The sequence below is a fragment of the Hydra vulgaris genome, chromosome 02 (assembly GCF_038396675.1).
Source record: "Hydra vulgaris chromosome 02, alternate assembly HydraT2T_AEP".
Taxonomy (NCBI): domain Eukaryota; kingdom Metazoa; phylum Cnidaria; class Hydrozoa; order Anthoathecata; family Hydridae; genus Hydra; species Hydra vulgaris.
In genome coordinates, this window is record NC_088921.1 from 63,191,682 (window position 1) to 63,214,000 (window position 22,319).

At 29.0% G+C, this 22,319-nt stretch overlaps 1 protein-coding gene across 1 annotated transcript in view; it reads right to left on the reverse strand.

Moving 5' to 3' along the window:
- Nucleotides 1–9,416: 9,416 nt before the first annotated feature.
- LOC101235191 (cytoskeleton-associated protein 5) overlaps nucleotides 9,417–22,319 on the reverse strand; it is an 84,093-nt gene continuing 71,190 nt past the window's right edge. The window contains exons 38-42 of the mRNA XM_065791662.1: nucleotides 18,752–18,905; nucleotides 18,611–18,661; nucleotides 15,670–15,737; nucleotides 15,368–15,451; nucleotides 9,417–9,852 (exon numbers count right to left, since the gene is read on the reverse strand). Of these exons, the coding sequence (XP_065647734.1) occupies nucleotides 9,766–9,852; nucleotides 15,368–15,451; nucleotides 15,670–15,737; nucleotides 18,611–18,661; nucleotides 18,752–18,905 (444 nt within the window). The 3' untranslated portion in view covers nucleotides 9,417–9,765. The remainder of the gene's footprint in view (nucleotides 9,853–15,367; nucleotides 15,452–15,669; nucleotides 15,738–18,610; nucleotides 18,662–18,751; nucleotides 18,906–22,319) is intronic.

The following is a 22,319-nucleotide window of genomic DNA, read 5'->3' on the forward strand; positions in this document are numbered from 1 at the left end:
GTCCTTTAATATTAAAAGTTTGCTAGGAATACAGGGGAGGAACATATTATTTATGCATTGAAAAGGCAGTAGAGCTTCTAATATTGCTTGGGAGGTAGAGGTCACTGACGCCATCACGAAGGATACAGAGATATTTTTGAATAAAAGTTTTTTGGTAAGTAGTAGTTTTTGCGGTGTTAAGAGCATACGGGAATCTACGGGTTTCTGCTGTTGGTTTGAGTTAGTTTAGTGGTTATAGGATGGTATGGGTCTGTAAGGATCTTTTTGAGTATATTAATACAGATCCTGTCAAGTAACTCTTCAATGTCAAAAATAATATTGAAGATGCTTGAATTGGTTACATCAATTCCAATAATTTGCAGGGCATTTTTATGAAAATGTTAGATCTCTCTTTTTGCAGCAGCACTGCACGAAGTGAGAATAGGAGCACTGTATATCAAGTGGCTAATAGCGTAAGATCGGTAAACCCGTACAAGGTTTGGCTGAGTGTGTCCAATTTGCTTAAGACGTTTGAGCAGATATGGTACTGATTTTATACTGTTGTGAACTCTTGTCCATTGTTCATCCCAATCAATATTCTCATTGAGCATGTTTCCAAGGTATTTGTAGTTACTGACTATTTCAAGTTCAGTATTATTGAGGAGCATCTGGGAATAATTCTTATGATTTTACATTTCGGGTCATTAAGTTTCATTTCGTTTACCTTAGACCAAAGAGCGACGCCATCAACAATATATTGAGGTAGGTTGGTAGGAACTTTATCATTAATTATATAGGTCAGTATGTCATCAGCATATTTTTCGAGGATGGTTTCAGGTGGAAGATAGACGGTAATGTCGAAAATAAATAAAATGAACAGGATTAGACCTAGTACTCTACCCTGAAGTACACCTACTTCAATACATTTCCAGTCGGTGGTGTGATCATTTGTTTTAATTCTTTGTTGACGGTTAGATAAGTAAGCTGCGATCCAAGAGGTGAGCCAGCTATGTAGAATGTTCACTAACTTTAACAGTAACTTGTCATGACTGACAAGATCAAAAGCTTTTTCGAAATTAAAGAATATTGCATAAATTGATTTGTTGTTATCTTTCGCATGACTCCAGTCCTCTATAATTTGAATAATAACGTCTATCGTACTTCGGCCTGGAAGGAAACTGAACTGTTTGTTTGAGACACATAAGTGCTTGGTGTGATGGACAATGAGTATGGTAATAATACGTTCAAAAACTTTACATAATGCGGATGTGATGGCAATTGGTCGATAGTCATTAGACGAGTGTGTGTTAGTAATTTTTGGAATCGGTATTATGTTTGCTGATTTTCATTGGTCAAGTAGGTAACTGTTTTCTATGAGGCGGTTAAATAGGATGCAGAGTGATGAGGCGATTTCAAAGCGAGCAGATTTGAGTAAAAATGGAGAGAGATCATCTGGTCCTGAGGAACCTGGTTTGAGTTTGCTGAGTTGGTTGGCAATGTTATTAAGGGTAAAAATGGGGGTAGTAGGCGGGTTTACCTCTCGGTTAATGAAGCATGAGAGTTTGGGTTGTTTCTTGCCAGTCCAGACACTTTGAAAATGATCATTTAATTGGTTTGCTAGTGTCTCAGAGATAGGGGTGGTGATTTTACCTTTATCAGCAAGACTGATTTCACACCAAAAATCTGTTTTTCCAATAGTGAAGCGCCTGTTATAGATTCTCTTCCTTTTGGTAATTAGTTTACTAATTCGATTTGGAAGTGCTTTCCACTCTTTGTAGTACCCGGAGAAAAAGAGTTTTTGACGCTCTTTTATAAGGCCTTGAATAAGTGGTGTCATCCAAGGCTTAAGATTAACGAGCGTTGTTGATTTTAGTGGTTGGCAGATGTCTTGGGCAGAGAGTATAAAATAATTAAAGTTGTTGCAAGCAACTTGTATTTCATTGGTAGGTCGTATCAGTGCAACAGTGTCAGCAATTATACCTGACCGGTAAGCAACCTTGTGGGGAACCGGGCGAGTAGATTTATAGAGATTTAGAGGAGGTTGACTAACTACAACAAGGTGATCTGAATTACAAAAACTAGGAAGGGTATTCGACACGTAGAATTTAGGGGCGTTACTCAAGATGATGTCAAGAATAGATATTTTTCTGGTGGGGTGTACAACAACATATGTACGTATATATATATACACACACACATATATATATATATATATATATATATATATATATATATATATATATATATATATATATATATATATGTTGTTGTAACGTAACAAACTTAGACTTGTTAAGTTTAACTAAAAGTGGTCTCCAATGGCGTGTCATCACTAGGTTACCATTGTCGCGATTTAAGACTTTCTCCTGCAATTTAGAGAATTGTAAACGTTGTATTTCAATTGATTCAATAACAGAAATTATCTTTGGTTTAATTTAGTTAATTGAACCACTACAACATTGGGCGTGTTCAACTATACCCGATACGTCTCAGTTACCTTAAGTTATATTGTTCTTGTGTTCATTAAGGCGTGTAAACTTTATTTCTTGTTTAACCAACGTAACTCGCACCACATGAAAAATCTAACTGATAGACACCAGGATAACTATTTTCATGCAATATTGATTTATTGCGACATAAAATGTTAAGCAAAGAATTACCATAGCAAGAAACCGTTTTTTCACCTACTCTACGAAACTCTCTTAAGTATAATGCTCAGTTTCGGTACCCACGTCAATATGACAACTATTCTTTTTGCTGGTTTATTGTATTTTTATATGATAGTTAAAAATTTTTGGTAGAATCTGAAAATTGTTTTTATGAGTGTCCGTTTTGGGAAAACATCTAGATTATATGGATGCATTAAAGCACATAAAAGTGATAAAGGTTAACCAATGAGAACTATGTATTAGTTAATGCAAGAATTTTTCTTCGACAACCAATTTACATGCGCAGTGGCTAATGAGTGGCGTAGAGGTCATAGTTATATGAAAAAATTTTATGTTTTTATTTTTTCTTGTAAAATATATTGAGGCCTGCACAGAGATTTTGTGATGCTCAAGGTCAATTTTTGTTCGGTGCCCCAAACTTTGGATTCCTGGGTATATTAAATTAAGCATGAATTTCACTATTTATCGTCCGTATGTCTACTATCACATTACAATTTAATTAAAACAAAAACTATTTATGAATTAACTATCGCTGCACATAGACACTCTATGTTTGAACTTGGTTATATATGATAAAACGAAAATAATAAAATAATTTAAAATGAATGGAATTATATATTTCGGGCTTTCTTCTTTGCGAAACTGAAGATGAAATTTTCTGATGATTAAGTCTTGGTAAGGTTGTTTTCAATTGAAATCACCGTAAGGTTAGTAAGGCATTCTTCAGCCATTGTTGATCGCAATTTTAATTTGATGAGAGAAAAGTTACTGAAAGAGCACTCTCCTTCAGCCACTAAAACCGGGGTTGTATTAAAAATGCGAGGCAAAATGCAGATCGAAGGGAATATTGACTGAACACCTTACTGGTAGATTCTGTTGAGCAACTTGCTAGAAAAAAGAGATTCTATTTGTCCAAAAGTATATAATGGCTTCAGACCATCTACATGACGGATTTCTTCAATCAATTCCTTCTTTGTTTACGTAGTCCTGGTTTGCCATGACTTTGCATTTTTTTCTGACTAAGTTTTTTTTCATCACTTGAAGGAGATGGAGAACACCATATACACAAAAATATATCGAGCTTTTATTGTTCTGTATCTTATCTGCTGGAGCAGTGTGTCAAGAGCAACATTAAATACGTTTACATCAAAACCCTTTGATTTGTCTTCGTGGAAGTGGGCTGTTCATCGATTCGCAGTAAAGTGTTTTCTTTTTTCTTGTCCACTTCTTAGCAAAATCATTTTGAAACCTAAATAAAGCTAACAGTTTCGCTTCTTTTAGGACTTGGGGCCAAGAAGAACGAAGTTGGTCAAGATCATTGATTAGAGTCTTTAAAAACTTTATCTCGTCATCCAAAAAAATGCTTTCTTTATGAAGAAGGAGGCAAACATTGTTGACACATAGGAGAGCATTGAACCAGAAAGAAGTTAAGATAATAAATTCAAATGATTGAATCAACTTTTTGAGTGCCTTAACTAAAGTCAGTTGATTATCTTCTAAATCGAGTTCTTTCGAAGACTTTAATATTTCTTTTGGTCGTTTCGACAATGGCCGTACAGCCTCTATGCGCGCACTCCATCTTGATTGAGATGTTTGGTGAAGAGACTGTCCACTTGCCTGTTTTATATTTTTTTAACTTTTGACTGTCAGTCAAAATTTTCCAGCACATGGGGTTACTACTAGAAAGATTATACAACAATTGGATGTTGCCGAAATAGTTCTTGTCTACAGTAGAGGATTCCGCAGAATGAACACCAGCTAGATTGAGACTATTTGCACAGCGAGGCATAAACAATGCTTGAGGATTTTTCTCGAGAGTGATGGCCTGCACTTTGTATGCACCGGATATATTAGTTCCATTATCATAGCCCTGACCCCTACAGTTTTTTAAATCATTTCGGCTCTGATCCAAAACGTCTCTAAACTCCTTTGCAATGTCAGAACCCTTTTTTTCTCCAGATTTTCTATCTATCTTCAAAAAACGCTTTTTTACTATCCTTTGGTTGTCAGATCCTAAGCGGACAAATCGAAGAACGAAAGTGATTTGTCACGACCAGAGTTCCATCAACAAAAGTGGAAAAATAAATGACCGTATGGACCTTTACGATAATAGAAGCGAAAACAGTTTCACTACTTGCCATAATGAACTCGTTTTGAGTTCTCCAGCTCAAATAGTGCGCTTGCATTTTAATTGAATTTAAAGAACTACTCGGCAACCATTATTTAAAAAATCACCGGCTGCGATTTACCAATTAAACAATGTTGTAACAAAATGATAACAATAATAATAAAAGGAGAACTTCATAAATAAAGACAATAACAGCAGCAGCAAAAATTTAGTAAATAATGATAGCAACAACAAAGATTTAGTACGAAGTAGAGTAGTAGTAGTAAATAGTCATAAATATTAAAAATATTTTAAATTAAATTTAAATTATTATAAAATTAAAAATGCTTTTGCTAAAAAGGATTTAAAGCGATGAAGCTATTAAAGCTATTAAATATTGTGTAAGATTTATTTGTTGTTTAATAAGACAACTAGTTTTTAAACATCTTTAGAGATGTTCTTTAATTGGCCAGAAATCGTTTTAGGTGTCTTCCATAAAGTAAGTACGCAGATATACGGGGAAGAGGAATTACCCAAAATTGTACAAATGCCTTCAATGAGGAGGGGTAAAAGATAGCGAGTACGTACGCGGTTTAATCTCTTATTCTCCATTTTTCAGAAATCTTGATTTTTTCTTTTTTGAACAAAAGCGTTGAATTTCACGAGCTTAAAAAATCAACATTATTCAAGTTACAAAGAAATATCGAATTTACTAAAAGTTTTTTTGTTTTTAATGTTTTGAAATATTTACGCGTTGAGGAAGGCGAAGGATTGATGTTGTACTAAATGCGTACGTACACAGAGGGGCAGGGAATGAAAGGAGGGGAGGGGGAATGGAAGGATTTCTAAATCAGCCGACGTACTTAACACCACTTTCCCTGTCCCCTCAAGCTCTTAATATTTCAAAAGAAATATTAAGAGCTGAACAAAATATGTTTATAGCGCGCTGTGTGCAAAACGGTAAAATAAACTTTTTCATACTCTCAATCTGGGTAACATTGAATTTGCGGATGACATTGAATTAAACCTGTAACTGTTTTCAATTTTTTTCTTTGCCGGTTTTTTAACTAACGAGAATGTGATAAATTATTTTTCTTATAGAAGTTTTACCATAGTTAAATAAATTTTTATATTACTTAACATAATGCAAAAACTAAAACTTATATTGTGAATATCAGGTAAGATTTTTTGTATTTCATTGAATTATTTGTCCGATTTCGAGTGTCGTATTTTATTAAATTGTTTGTCGAATTTCGAATGTCGAACAAACTCAAAATAATATAAACTAACATGTTTTTTACTACAAAAGGGATATATATTTCCACTCAGCTAAAATATAACCAAAATTAGAGTACTTGGAATATTCAATTTTATCCAAAAATGTTTTTCTTGCTGCCTGGTAAACATTGCAATAATACATAATAAATAATAGACATCTTTTTATTGTAGTAGCCTATTTCAAATAACTATTGTTAACATACTTTGATATTTTTAATATTTATGACTATTTACTACTACTACTACTCTACTTCGTACTAAATCTTTGTTGTTGCTATCATTATTTACTAAATTTTTGCTGCTGCTGTTATTGTCTTTATTTATGAAGTTCTCCTTTTATTATTATTGTTATCATTTTGTTACAATTATTATTATTATTATTATTATTATTATTATTGTTGTTATTCTTATTATTATCTTATAGTTATTATTACTATTTTCATCATTGACTATAAAGTTGTTATATATTTAGGTATTTACTTTACATAAGTTTTATGGAACCAAATAATTTTAAAAAATTTTGATTTTTCTCATGAATGGAATTATTATATGTTCAAAAGAAAACTAAAAAAAGTAATTTTCTCAATTAAAAATATTTTTATATACTTTTAATTGTACCCAGTTTTGTTTATATTTTACTTTTATACAATATTGATTTAAAGTTTATGTGAGAAACTATATTTAAACACCATTATTTGAATTTTGTTAAAAGTTGCACTGACATTATTTGCACAGTAGTCATTTATTATTTACTTGTTTACTTTAGTTTTTATTTTAATTCGTAATATTTGCAAATAATTTGCATCACGAACGAAAAAGTTTAAAATTTGTATTTATTTATTTATATTTACTAAGTTTAAAGTTCTTCAACAGCGGTTCTCGGTGATAAGACCTGTATGGTCTTCTTTGAGTATCCGCGTTCTTTATCTTTATTCTTTATTTTCATTTATTTTTAACGATTTCTTTGCATGTAATTTTTCTTATTGATATGTTTGTAAATATTGTGTTAAATATTGTAATAAAGAACAAAAAAAAAATAATAATAATAAGTACTTGTACTATTGTAAATTTCCTTGAAATGTTATAACTTATTATCGAAATATATTTGATTTGATTTTGAAGTACCCAAAACAACATTATACTATAAATTAAAAAATAAAAGCTGTAAATCAGTGGGACACCTTATTATTTTTAGTTTTGATTAGGAATATTGTTTTAAAAATCACTTACTTTATTTAAGTATAACAGGAATACAATTTAATGTTAATGACTGATAAAGTTTTTTTAAAATCTATCAGGATGATATCAGAAAAAACAAGACAATAGTTTAAAGATTGCCAACCATGTTGAAAACGACGTTAGCTTTATCTTGACATATATTCGTTGTTAAAAGAAAAAATCCCTGACAGTATTTCAAGGAAACGTGTGCTGGATTGTCATATAAAATTATTTTTGAGTTATTTAAAACTTAGAGAACAAAATAAATGGAGTAATTCCAGGTATAATATGCGTGGATGTAATGCGAAATATTGATGCTTAACTCAATATTGGATAATTTTTTACGAAATATCTTGATGTTTATCAAGTTATTGGGGACACTGAGCTATTTATTGAAGTTTTAAATATGTCTAGAAATCATGCAGTTATTTCAAAGATTATGGTTATGCTATAAAAGAGTTTATTATGACTCAATCTAATGACTTTTGACAATAAACAAATTCAAGTTAATTGTGATTTTTCAAGTTGAACAAGACAATGATAATATTGAAAAAATTTGTCTCAAAACAGAGTACTCACAACATCTACTAACACCAAAAACCAACAGCTTGTTGAAAATTCATTTTGTACCATCGGGTATGAAGGATCTTATACGAAGTCAAAAAATTGAAATTGCTGATAAATTGTTTGGAAACATTCCAAATAAGCCCTTCTTAATTGATGAGAGTGTGTATAAAATAAATAATGACATATTGGTTGCACAGTTGCATTGGTTTTATTCACATTCAGATATCATAATTTTGATTTTTTGTAAACCTTAAACATATAAACCTTAAACTAATTTAACAAACCTTGTACTAATTTAGTAAACCTTAAACTAATTTAATAAACTTTAAACTAAATTAGTAAACCTTGTACAAGTATGTCAAAATGAGGTGGAACCTCTTATCACAATTTCTTTAAACATGTTGATCTGATTAACACAAAAGAAGCTGGAGAGGTCTAGTCACTTACACATCTTCCAAACTCTCGATCAATTGAACGTGCTGTAAAGTCTGTAACCAAAGCTCTAAGCTAGTTTATGGTCTCCAAAATGGCACAACTTTATTCTCACTAAAGATCAGAGTAAAAAAAAAAAAAAAACAGAAATGTTAACAAAACCAATTATTTTATCTCAAGCAAATGATAAATTGATTGGTAATTTAAAAATTCTTAAAATAATGTTGCTTTTTTTTTCAATCAAAGCAATAAAATATATAGAGTTAACACTTTTTTATCGTGAATTGATCTGAGTCTTTTTTAGCGCCCATATTTTATGAGTGACATCCATAAACATTTAAGCTTTAATATTTATATTCTTTACATTTTAGCCAATTTTTGCAACATGCTGTATTCAAGTGTGACGTATATGTTCGCACAATTATTCCCAATTTATCATGTTTAAAGCCCGAATTAGTTTTAGATTTTCGTTAACTATTTTTTATAAAAATGTGTTTGTTTTCACATATAAAGATTTCCACATTTATAGTAATTTTTTTTTTCAAAAAATTTTGCAAGGTGGAATTGCCATAATATGTATATACGGAAATTCGCGCACAGAAACCAGGAAAAAAACGTTCCCTTGGCATCTTATTAAGCATACGACTTATTAGATTTTAAATAATTTCTATAAAAGTTTTTCAATGTCTATAGATATTGCTAATAACAGTTTCTTTTCCAAAACTCTAACATTTGTTTTAAAACTGCTGAAAAAATCTAAGTAACCATTTCATGGCAAGTAACTAAGATTTGAATATATGAAGAAATATTTTTCATATAGACTTTATGATTATTTTAGGTATTTTATTCCTGACATGCAACCCCCTCCTTTTTTATTTAGAGCAACACTTCACTTGCTTAAATAGCAGGGTTATATATATATATATATATATATATATATATATATATATATATATATATATATATATATATATATATATATATATATATATTTAAACAACTTTAAAAAGTATTCTACACAATAGAGTGCTCAATGTTCTTAAAAGAACAGAGCAATTATATATATATATATATATATATATATATATATACATACATACATACATACATACATACATACATACATACATACATACATACATATAAATAAATTATAGCTAATAATATTTTGGAGAAGTATTTTCAAATAAATTATTCTAAAAGCTATAAATACAATAGATGATCAAATAAGCTCAAAATTATGAGATTTACATCTAGAAAAAATATACCATCTATATTGAGTTAACTCATGTGTAGAAAAATGCATTTTGTAAAGGGATATTTAAAAACGATCATATGAAAGTATTGGTCACAATAATGCAAAAACCTTTGTCAAGTAATTAATTAAGTTTAGAGTAGAATTTGTTTGACTAAGAGATCTTATCTGCAAAATCCACAAAGCTGCTGCAGTGCGTTGGCTAATCATGCAAACCTCTTTCGAAAAACAATTACTTTCGCTAACTTCTAGGAAACATGCTAACGGTTGCTACCTTTAATTAGTGCAAGACGTTTTTTTATATCGTCAAGGTCAAAACTTTTTTTTTCTTCTACCTTAACATCAACCTAAAAAAACAAAAACCATTAAAAAATACATAAACATATTTACAGTTCTCACGCCACGGTCTTTAAACGAGTTCATATATACAGAGTCAGCCAAAAAAGCCCCTGGAAAATATTAAAAACTAATAGTTTTAATATTTTGCAGGTATGCAAAATATTAAAATCTTTAGTTTTGATCCAGAGAGTTAATCAATTTTTAAAATTTTCATTGAAAATACCCTTATAGTTGTTATATTCATTAAAATGCATTTCTCATAGATGATAGCTATTTAAAAGTTGATCTTAGTCAAAAACAAAAAAAGTTTTAAAAAGGATTTCACAGTTTCTTTACTATCACATTTTTATTACTTCTTAAATTTGAAGAGTTAGATTAATTAGTGCAATTAATTGCAATTCAAATGCTATTACTATTACTATTATTAAATGCCTTTGAGATGTTTTGAAAGCAGTAAAGTAAAACTAATTGCCAAAATAATTTTAACCTTTTATAATTCAATTACTTAGTGATATTTTAAAAGCATGGACAAGAATTTCAGGTTAAGAATGTTTCAAATGAAATAAAGAAATTAATTATAAAAGCTGTGGGGAAAAAAAATTACAGAAAGACTTTTGACTTTCAAAATGTTTCTAAACCAAGAACAAGTTAGATAGTAAAAAGATTTTGTAAGCAGAAAACTATTGAAAGCAATCTTTGCTTTAAAAGTTACAACTGAAAAGGTTGATAGATTATTAGTAAGGTATTCTAAGAATATTCTTCAAAAGACTGCTGTCAAACTAAATTTAATTATGCAACAGTTTCATGGCACAAACAGTAGCATCAATACAATTAAACATTGAATACAGCAAAATAATCTGTATGGCAGAAATTTAAAAGCCAGAAAAAAATTTGCGAAAAATAATCTTAGTTGGACACTTAATGACTGGTAAAAAATTATTTTCTCTGATAAAATCAGTTTATGCTATTCAGTAAAAAAAGTTTATGCTATTCAGTAGTGACAGAATTAGATCTCAGACTTCCAATAGGAGACAGACTCAATTCAAAATATCAGTTACCTAATGTTAAAAATGGAGGAGGAAATGTTATGGGGTGTTTTAGTTGTGACAATGTGGATCCCAATCATCACATGGTATTATGGTATTATTGGTATGATGGAGCAGAAAGTTTATATAGACATCATAAAGAATGTTAAGCTGCCACATTCAAAGTATAAAATGACTAGCAAATGGATTTTACAACAAGACAATCACTTAAGGTGGCTCATATAGAAAAAAATAATTTCTTAATATAATAAATTGCAACGGTTCATGTATATTTTTATTTATTTTTGATGATATAAGAAACTCAAAGTTCATTAAAAAAACTGTAGATGAATTATATTTTAGGCAACTTTCAACAAAATAAGAGGGAAAAAACGCAAATTTGAAAAAATTCAAAACAATGTTTCTTGATTAATTTTGGTTTAAACTCAAAAACCTTTTGGTTATAGCTTCATTACATTATTTTCATTCATTTCTACTAAAAGAATAAAAAAATAGTTAAAATATCAAAAACGGGACGCAATACTTAAAAAATCACAAATTTTTACGTAATAAAAAACGGGTGTTGTGTTATAAAAATTAATAAAACTATTCTTAGTTGATCATTTTAGTACATCTGAAATCTTAATGATTAAGGAACATACACTAAAAATTTCAGCCAAAAAGCTTTTCTTAATCTCGAGATATCATGTTTTGAAGTTCAAAAAAAGAATAAAACTTAAAAGCTATGAAAATCATGACCAAAGTTTTCCGATAAATAGAAGTTATTAGCAAAAAAATGAAACTGACCAATAAAAAAAGTTTAAGTAAGGTAATATTATTAAGTATTTTATGCAAAATGTATATATTTTCTGAAAGAATTATAAATTTCGAATCAAATGGTATATTAAAAAAAATTAAATTTTTTTTTTTTTATTGAGTATTTTTTCTATATGAGCCACCTTAAGGCATGTTGCAAGATTTGCCAAAGAATATCTTAAATCACAACAAATCAAAGTTCTTGAATGGCTTTCACAGAGCCTAGATTTCAGTCCTATTGAGAATCTTCAGAAATCAACCAGGAATTAGTTAAAAACAATTAAATTTTAATTAACTGTTAAATTTTACAATTCTTTGGTTTATATTTTGTATTTTGAATTGAAATAATATAACTATTTATCACGTAACTATAAATGATAACTCTCATGTAATCATGTTTATTGTAATGTAATGTAATTTATCATTTGGTAAAAATTTCAGCTTATTTGAAAAGTTATTTATCATTTGGTAAAAATTTCAGCTTATTTGAAAGTTTATGAAAAGTTATGTGATCTAAAAAAACTCTGCGTTTCTAAATTTTTGCACGCTATTGTATATGTAAAATGTCAAAACATATCAAAAATACCAAATGTCAAAATATATCAAAAATATCAAATGTCAAAACATATAAAAAATATTGATTTTAGACAAGTATAAGAGCTTATTGTAAATCGCGGAAGTTTTAAAAATTGTAAATTTTTTTCATATTTTTTTAAAGGTTTTAATAGTTGAAATGTACCTGTCATAAAAATGTAGGCCGAATTGTATAACTATTATTCAAGAAAGTGATAATCTTTTACTTTCATTTAGTAATATATTACAGTTTATAGGGATTATTTCTATATTTAGCTTTTTTAGTAACTTCAGTTATGTAATAATATTTTAGTCAAAAGATTCTTAGACTCACTGAGAAATACAATAAAATTATGAAATACAATGAAAGGATGAAATAAACTAAATTGGAGTTCCAGAAATGCAAACTGGACTAAAAAGCAAGTAAAAAGCAAGTTTTTTTATTGAGAGTAATGTTGTTAGACAAATCTGCCGCTGCCATCATAATATTGAAGTACATATAACACATTTGATGACTCACTGATTGGCATTAAGACTAAGTCACAGAGAAAAAGAATTTATGTTACAGAAGGCTTTTCAAGAGAGAAAACTACAAGATTCTCTGTTAGCTCTATGTTTACTACCTTAGTGAACATGTTCCAGGTAAAAACCTCATCAGCCAAAAGCTTGCGAAGAAGCAAGGTTTATGGCAGATGCAATTTATTTGGTTACTTTAGGTTTTAAAGCACCAGCTAATGATTTGGCAGCTTCTAAGAATGTGTTTGATTTAAGTAAAGATTATCCTGAGTTTGCTTAATCACTACTAAAAAACATGCAAAAATGCCTAGCATATAAGTTAACAGTAAATAATAAAGTGGCTTTAGTTGGTACAAGTCAAGAAAAAGTAGATAAAACTTTTTTATTTTCTAAGGAATTTATGAAGAACAAGTCTAAAATGTCTAGAATTACCTAGAATAGATTATTTGTCAACAACACTAGCTGCACTATCTACAAAAGCTGGATCTTGTTTTTCCTAGCCCAGGTAACCCATGCCTAATAAGCGACCGTGGTTGATATTTGACCAGAGTTGGGGCTAGGTTTGATAAAATCTAACCCGGGCCGAAGCCGGGTTTTTGACAGGGGCTGCATAAACATTTATACATTCTAAAATATATTTTTTTTTATTCAAAATTGGTGTTGTATTTTGTATATATATGCATATATAAACATCATTATGATCAATATGATCATCATAATCATCATTACCATCATCATTACCATCATATCATCATCATCATCATCATCATCATCATCATCATCATCATCATCATCATCATCATCATCATCATCATCATCATCATCATCATCATTATCTCTATCATCATCATCATTATCTCTATCATCATCATCATCATCATCATCATCATCATCATCATCATCATCATCATCATCATCATCATCATCATCATCATCATCATCATCATCATCATCATCATGCTGTTTCTCTACTCATGGCCAATGCTCAAAAGAGCTATCATCTCTATTCTGATAAACCAAAAATTCATTCTTCCTTGGCTTCTTATTCAACAAGTTGCACCCTTTTACTGCATCTGTCCCTTCATGTTATAAAATTTTTTTACAAACCCAGCTTTTTTCCTTGCACATCAAAAAAATATTATAACTCTACCCATCTTATGTTTTCTTTTTTATACAACCTACAACTTTTTAAGTCTTCAGTTAACTCTTTCCTAGTATTTTAGCCTATCCTCTGTTTTAAAGTAACTCCTAAATTAATAGTGGTTGCTTGCAATCTTGTTGGAAGTAAATTAGAGTTTAAAAATATATAAATATATACCAGTATTTAATAAACAGTAAATGTAAGTATAAAATTATAATATAAAAAGTATTATAATTTTTTTTCTAGCTCCAGCTATCAACCCCTGGTAAATCTTATAATTTTGCTGGGGCCGGGTTTGCAAAAAGTCTCATTTTGAGTCGGGGCAGGGCCCCGATCACTTCCTACCCATGCCCAGATCAAGATGGCAGCAAAAAGAGATTTTCCACTTTTGGAACACTTAGATAATCTGTAAATCATATGGAAGTCATCAGTGACTGTTCAGAAATATGACTTTATTATATCATAACAAAATGAAGCAGAATGCCTGTTGCCTCGAACCAGCCAAAAAATTAAAAAATCTAACTAAAACCTAGCTAAGCTATATTTAAAGAATTTGCTATATATTTTTAACTTTTCTGTCCATCATTCTTCAACATATGTAACATAAATTTTCCAGCAAATAACTTAAACATGCACTTATAACTAGTAAACTTAAACATTCTGGTTTATTTTGTAATAGCACAATTCATTTTTTCAAAAAAAAAATATTTTTGGGACACCCTATTGTTTAAGAATGTTGAAATACCACAAAGAACGAAAAATCTCAAAGAACAAAAAACACATTTTAAACTATAGATTTTAAACTAGATAGCATTCATGTTCTTCAGAAGTGTTGTAATTTTATGTTTTGGAACATAAAATTTTTGAAACAAAAAAATAACATTTCAAAACAATATTTAAATCAATATTTAAAGACCAATAAAAAAGATACAGAAACAAATTCACCATTGATTACAGATTCAAGCATTTGCATTCTATTGTCAACATTTGTAAAGTCATTGAAGAAACCTTTTAACTCAACCCTCGGAATTAACCCTTAAAGTGTTTGAGGTCGGCAAAAAATTGCTGACCTCGTTTCTATGTTTTATGGTAAACCCTTTGTATTAATTTTTTTTTGCCGACCTCTAACAGTTTGAGGTCGGCAATTTATTTCCGACCTTATTTTTACTAATTCCGAAGGTTGTTATAGTACATTAAAATTATATTGTAATATTAAAATTCATCTAATGTTGATGCTTGTTGCTAATGATTATCTTAGTGCTTTCTCTTTTAGGTTTAAAAAAAATTTATATTTAAAAACAAAAATTGTTATTTGAAACCTACTTCATAAAGGTGATTTTCATTAAAATCTGAAATAATTTAATATTATATATAAAATAGTTAATAAATATGCATAATAGTTGATATCCTACACAAAATAATTAATTAATAATGAAAACAAAATAAAAAAACCTTGATTTGATCTTCTTTTTCAGGTTTATTAACTTCAACTTGGGGTTCGTTAAGAATTTCATCTGATATAGAACTGGTGGATGGCTAGATTTTATTTAAAAACAAGTATTATTTATACTGCAATATTCCATAAAACCAACATCATCAATCATCATCATCATCATCATCATCATGATCATCATCATCATCATCATCATCATCATCATCATCATCATCATCATCATCATCATCATCATCATCATCATGGTCATCATTATAAATAGTTGCAGCTAATAACCTTATTTCATAATTAATTTCACTACCTGACTTTGACTTGATTTTTGAAATTTCTCTTTTAAAATCCGCAATCTATCCATATATTTTTCTGATTCTAAACATTGAAGTGAATCAATACAAAAATAATTTAATAAAATAAACAAATACTAGAAAAAGACTTAATTAGAAACATGAAAATTGTTGATAATCATTTACTAAATATTTTTTTTTAAATATAGTTATTATATTTTTGAATTATAGTTATTATATTTATGCCCTTTCTCTTTTAGACAAGGTGCAAAAATGCATTGTAAACATTGTTGGACCTGCTCTCGCAGCCAACCTCCAACCATTATCACATTGTCGTAATGTTGCTTCTCTTTCTCTTTTCTACAAATACTATAATGGGCACTGCTCTAAAGAACTAGCGTCTCTTGTGCCATCTACTCCATCTACTATAATTCATTCTCGTGTTACTCGTCATTCAATTAAGTGTCATCCTTTTTCTGTGACTGTTCCTAAGTGCTCCAAAAACGCTTATTCGTCTAGTTTTTTTCCTCGAACATCAGCTCTTTGGAATTCGCTTCCTTCATCTTGCTTTCCTGATTCATTTAATTTGCAATCTTTTAAGTCGTCCGTCAATCGCTATCTTGCTCTGCAATCTTCATCTTTTCTCTTTCAGTAACTTCCAACTTTAATTAGTGGCTGCTTGCAGCCTTGTTGGAAGCGAAGTTGTTTAATAAAAAAAAAAAAATATATGATTAATATTACATAACAAACAATTTTGTGTAACACAGATTAGTTTCTCCATGAGATTGTTATAGCATGTTTTTTTAAAAAGCTTTTTATTTTTACTAGGTAAATTTAAGGAAAAAATTTTTTTGAAGAGTTCTAGGAAGCAGTTTTGAATGAAGTTTTAATGTAAAGTTTTTATGTATTTAGCTCTATATAGACCCTAGTCACATTACCTCGCTTACTGGGGTTATCTTGCCAATATCTGTATTTTTATGATCATGATCTTTTTTGGGCAAAGCAACTCCAGAGGTATTACTTTTGTACCTTTTTTTTACTTGGTTTCCTATAAAAACCATTTTAACCTTTCAAGCTGTTTGTTCCTTCCATAACCGTTGCTTGACTTATTTGTAAGTAGTTCTCCACAACTTTCCTGTAACCATTTTTATTTATTATTTCTGTTGTTCTATTATTACTGTTGTTTCAGTAGATACATTTAGAGATATGATTGACTTTTCACATAGCAGATTTTGATGTTTATAATTCTTATAAGTATTTTTGTTTTGTATTTTTTACTGGTTTAAGATTTTTCTTTACTAACTCTTTAATGGTCTGAAAGCAATCACATGCCTGTCTGTAGAAAAAGCAATCACATGTCTGTCTAACGGTTGTAATTGCTGTGTGCAGTTTGATCATAGGCAAATTTTATGGACATGGATGTTGATGACTTCTTTTCTGGTATCATAGGTTAATGACTACCATAATCATTATAGATCAAGATTTGTTTTTGAATGGGCAACAAATAGCATAAAGTGTTTATCTAACCTAATTGAAGATGGTTTTATTTTTACATACTTTTAAGTATCATATTTAACAACAAAGACTATTCAGTTTACATACATAGATAAAAAATAAAAAAAAAATCTAAAAATAAATAAATAATAAATTAGATAATATAGAAATTCTAGTTACCAGTCTTAATACCAGTTTTAAAATATTCCATTCATCTACATGCTGCTCCAATTTTTTTTTTTTTTTATTATCATTATTTCAATTCCAATTTTAAAAAAATTATCTTTATTAATGTGCACTATCAGATTACGGATTACAAATTACAAAATACAAGAGAATCTTGCGGAAAACCATAACACTGTCAATAATGAACAGCAGATACAATTATAACTTCATTGTTTTCAATTCAACCTTCACTTCAACCTTTCTTTTTTGTCTTAATGTTTCTTTTGGTACAGAACATTCTTTAGCAGCATAATAAACAGCATTATATACTAACATACTATTATAATAGCCTTTTCCACTATTGTACTAATATTATTTTATTTACATATTTTACTAATTTTAATTAATTAATTAATTTAATTAATTAATAATTTTATACTTTTATACTTTTTGTTATTTTAAAAAAATTTATGTTTAAGCAAGATACATGTTGATAACAGTTTGTATAATTTATGTTTAAGCAAGATACATGTTGATAACAGTTTGTATAATTAAATTCATGTTTAAACAAGATACATGTTGATAACAGTTTGTATAATTAAAAAAGTTTAACCTGTATAAATATCATTTTTATAAATAAATAATTGGTTTCTATTTTTCAATTGTAGATTCTTGATATTTTAAAAATACTTTCTAAACTAATTTTTATGAAAAAAAAATGAAATTTCAAGTTAAATAAACTTGTATAAATCATAATAAATCATAATACAAACATATTGTCAAAAAAAATACACAAGTTTCTTCTTTTTTGCGAACTAAATAAATTTTAAACGTAAATGTTAAACTGTTAATATTAATGACATAAGTTAATATTTTATATGCATATACATTACCCCACCTGATTAAACTTCAAATTTTAAACTTAAATTTTAAATCCCTAATACACACATTGTGCCACACTATGCTACTTCTGCTTTGCATTCTAATGTTATTTTATTAGAAACCTAGACAACCCTATAACTCCAAAAATAAATAAACAAGATCCTGGGTGAACCTAGTTGAAAAAGGCTTTTGCAACAAGAAACAATTCGAGCAGGGTACATTCATTGTTTATGAAAGAATCTCTGTTTTTTCTTTCTCTTTAAAAATACCAAAAGAATATAAAAAAAGAGCAAATATAAAAAACAAAAAAAATATATATATATATATTAAATATATAAATATATATAAAAAAAAAAAAATATATATATATATATATGCAGTTGAACTTTAATGAAAATATTTAATCATAAAACCAACCTGAACCTGAAGTTGTGTGAGAAGAGCTAAATGCAGATTGAGATGAATTTTCTAAACAAATTTCTTTTTAAGATTAAAAAAATACAACCACAAAATACCATGCAATATCAATCTATAATACTAATAGTAAAAAATCAATACCTCTATTATTAATTAGTTTTAATTTTTCTTCTGTAGCAATAGTTTTTAGTGAACGGTCAATAAAATTTTGAAAAAATGGTGAAGTATTTTTTATATATGGATTGACATCATAATCTGGATATTGCTGTTTAAAGTAATGGAGTTCAAGTATACCCTAAACAACATTATTCAAAACTAAAAAAACATATACATTGAATGCTAATGATTGAAGGCAGACATAAAACTTTAAGTTTCAATAGAGAATTTCCTTAAATTCTTGACAAAAGCAAGTAATTTGTTCAATACAAAAGAGTTATATATTTAAAACAAGTTATTTCTAAGCTTCTTATAACAATTTCAACATTTTAGAAAAATTCAATCAGAATAGTTTTAACATTTTAGAAAAATCTAATCAGAATAGTTTTAACATTTTAGAAAAACCCAATCAGAATAGTTTCAATATTTTAGAAAAGTCCAATCAAAATAGTTTCAACATTTTAGAAAAATCCAATCAGAATAGTTTTAACATTTTAGAAAAATCCAATCAGAATAGTTTTAACATTTCAGAAAAGTCCAATCAGAATAGCTTTAATTAGAAAAGTCCAAGTTTGCTTTTTAAAAAACATATTTATTTTTGAATCAAATAGTTTTGGCATAAATTAAGGTGGTAGTACCCCAAAAAACCGGCTGAAATTTTTTTTTTTCAAAATTTAAATTTTTACAATTTTCCTTCATTTATTATGTCTACTCTTATAATAATAAAAAAAAGTTTAAAAAAATAAGTTAAAAGGCCTGAATAGATTAGGTACTGTATCATAAAGTGCCCTAGCAACGGGCCTTGGAGATATACTTCTTGCAATATCTTGAAAAATACAAGTCTAATTTTTATAGTTTTTTTTTGTGCTTATGACTAAATTGTTCCTTAGAAAGGTTTTATTGACCAACATAATAAAGAAGAAGATATTGCATACAGTAGCGGTGGTTTTTATTGTGTAAAAAATTTAATGTAATTTTAGCATTTTTTTAAATTGCGTTTTTTAATTTTTTAACAAAGATAACTTTTTAACCGCTCAATGAAATTTTTAAATCTTCAGCAATTACTCTTGAGTGTACTTGTGATGTGCTGAACCAAAGAAAATCAACTTTTTTAATGTTAAAGTATTAAATTTTGAATTTTAGCAAGCTGTACTTATACTTTTTTCTTTTTATTGATATAATTTAATGATTTTAAAGTTATTAAATGTTGTTTATTGTATAATTTTTAATTCAGCACATTTTTTGAACATATATAAAACTACTTATAAAGTTTGGTTTGTAAAACATGAATGGTTTCCTAGATATTCTTGTTAAAAAAAAGTCCATTTTTCCCCTAAATTTTGCTAATTTATGCGCATAATTACCAAGCAGGAGGTTTAAAAAAAAAATTAATTTTGTTACTTTTTGAAATAATTTAATTTAACACTTCAGAAAAACATAAATGTTCCTTTAAAAAATATCAAGTTTTAAATTTTTTTCCTCTTTAAGGGTACTACCACCTTAATCAGAATAAATAAAACTAATCAGAATAAGCATTAAGTGTAATTTTAACTTTTTATTAAAAAAAACTATTTATTAAAACATTAAATATAAGTTTTTTCTTTTAGGCAATCGTTTTTAAAAAAGTTAAACATATTAACATCTATGCTGTTTTTTATATTTAAATCCATGCATATTTCTTAATATATATATATATATATATATATATATATATATATATATATATATATATATATATATATATATATATATATATATATATATATACATATATATATAAAGGGTGTTTTTTTTAGAGGTATAGAACTTTAAATTGCAATAAAACAACGATGGATTATTCGATTGACAAGAATTTTTTTTTATTAGAAAGATAACCTTGTGGCATTACATTTTAAATATAATTTCTGGCATATGACCGCCACGGCTGGCTCGGATGTAGTCCAATCTGGACGTCCAATTTTCGATGACTTTTTCCAACATTTGTGGCCGTATATCGGCAATAACACGGCCAATGTTGTATTACAAATGGTCAAGCGTTTGTGGCTTATCCGCTTAGACCAATGACTTTACATAGCCCCACAGAAAGTAGTCTAACGGTGTTAAATCACAAGATCTTGGAGGCCAATTCACAGGTCCAAAACGTGAAATTAGGCGGTCACCAAACGTGTCTTTCAATAAATCGATTGTGGCACGAGCTGTGTGACATGTTGCGCTGTCTTGTTGAAACCACAGCTCCTGGACATCATGGTTGTTCAATTCAGGAATGAAAAAGTTTGTAATCATGGCTCTATACCTATCACCATTGACTGTAACGTTCTGGCCATCATCATTTTCGAAGAAGTACGGACCAATGATTCCACCAGCCCATAAAGCGCACCAAACAGTCATTTTTTCTGGTTGTAACGGTGTTTTGACATACACTTGAGGATTATCTTCACTCCAAATGCGGCAGTTTTGCTTGTTGACGTAACCATTCAACCAGAAGTGCGCTTCATCGCTAAAGTAAATTCACTTATGAAAATCCGGAACAACGACAATCTCGTTTTGGGCCCATTCGACGAATCTACGCCTTGCTTGATGATCGTTTGGCTTTAATTCTTGCACGAGTTGGATTTTGTAAGCACGCATACTAAGATCCTTCCGCAAAATCTTCCATACAGTGGATGGACACAGATCCAATTCCTGTGCTCGATGGCGGATAGACTCATTCGGGTCTTCCGCAATGCTACGCTCTACAGTAGCAATAGCTTCTTCTGTACGCACCGTACGGCGTCTTTGGGGATGCAAGTTATCAATAAGAGTAAACGTGGTGCGAAAACGTTCCATGGTTAATCGAATTAACTGCTTTGATGGATGATTTTGTCGAGGATAAAATGGACGTAGAGCGCGATACGTATTCTGCACAGAACCATTATTTTCGAAATAAAATTCAACTATTTGCAAGCGTTGTTCAGGCGTAAGTCTATTCATGATGAATTGCCAAACCAAACTGCGAATAAATCACTTGTCACCTGTTAAATCGGTCGCCATTTTGAACAGTAATGCCAACTTAAAGTTCTATACCTCTAAAAAAAACACTCTTTATATACATATATATATATATATATATATATATATATATATATATATATATATATATATATATATATATATATATATATATGTGTGTGTATATATATATATACAGTGGTGTGAAAATTATTAAGACCATTGTTGAAAAAGTAAATTTTTTGAATATTTCCTTTAAAGACACGCACACAATGTCATAAAATGGGCATAGTTCAGTATTTTGTGGATGCTCCTCTAGCTGCAATAAGTTTTTCAACCCTCTTAGGCATTCCATCAATCAGTCTTGGACACATGTCTTGTATTTCTGGATCATGTGTCCAAACCTCTATGAGCGCCTCAATCAATGCGACTTTTGTTGTTGGTTTTCTGTCGGCAATTCTCTTTTTGACTATCATCCACAAGTTTTCTATCGGGTTCATATCAGGTGAATTACCAGTCCATGGTAGGATAGGAACATTATTACGATTCAAAAAGTTTGTAACAG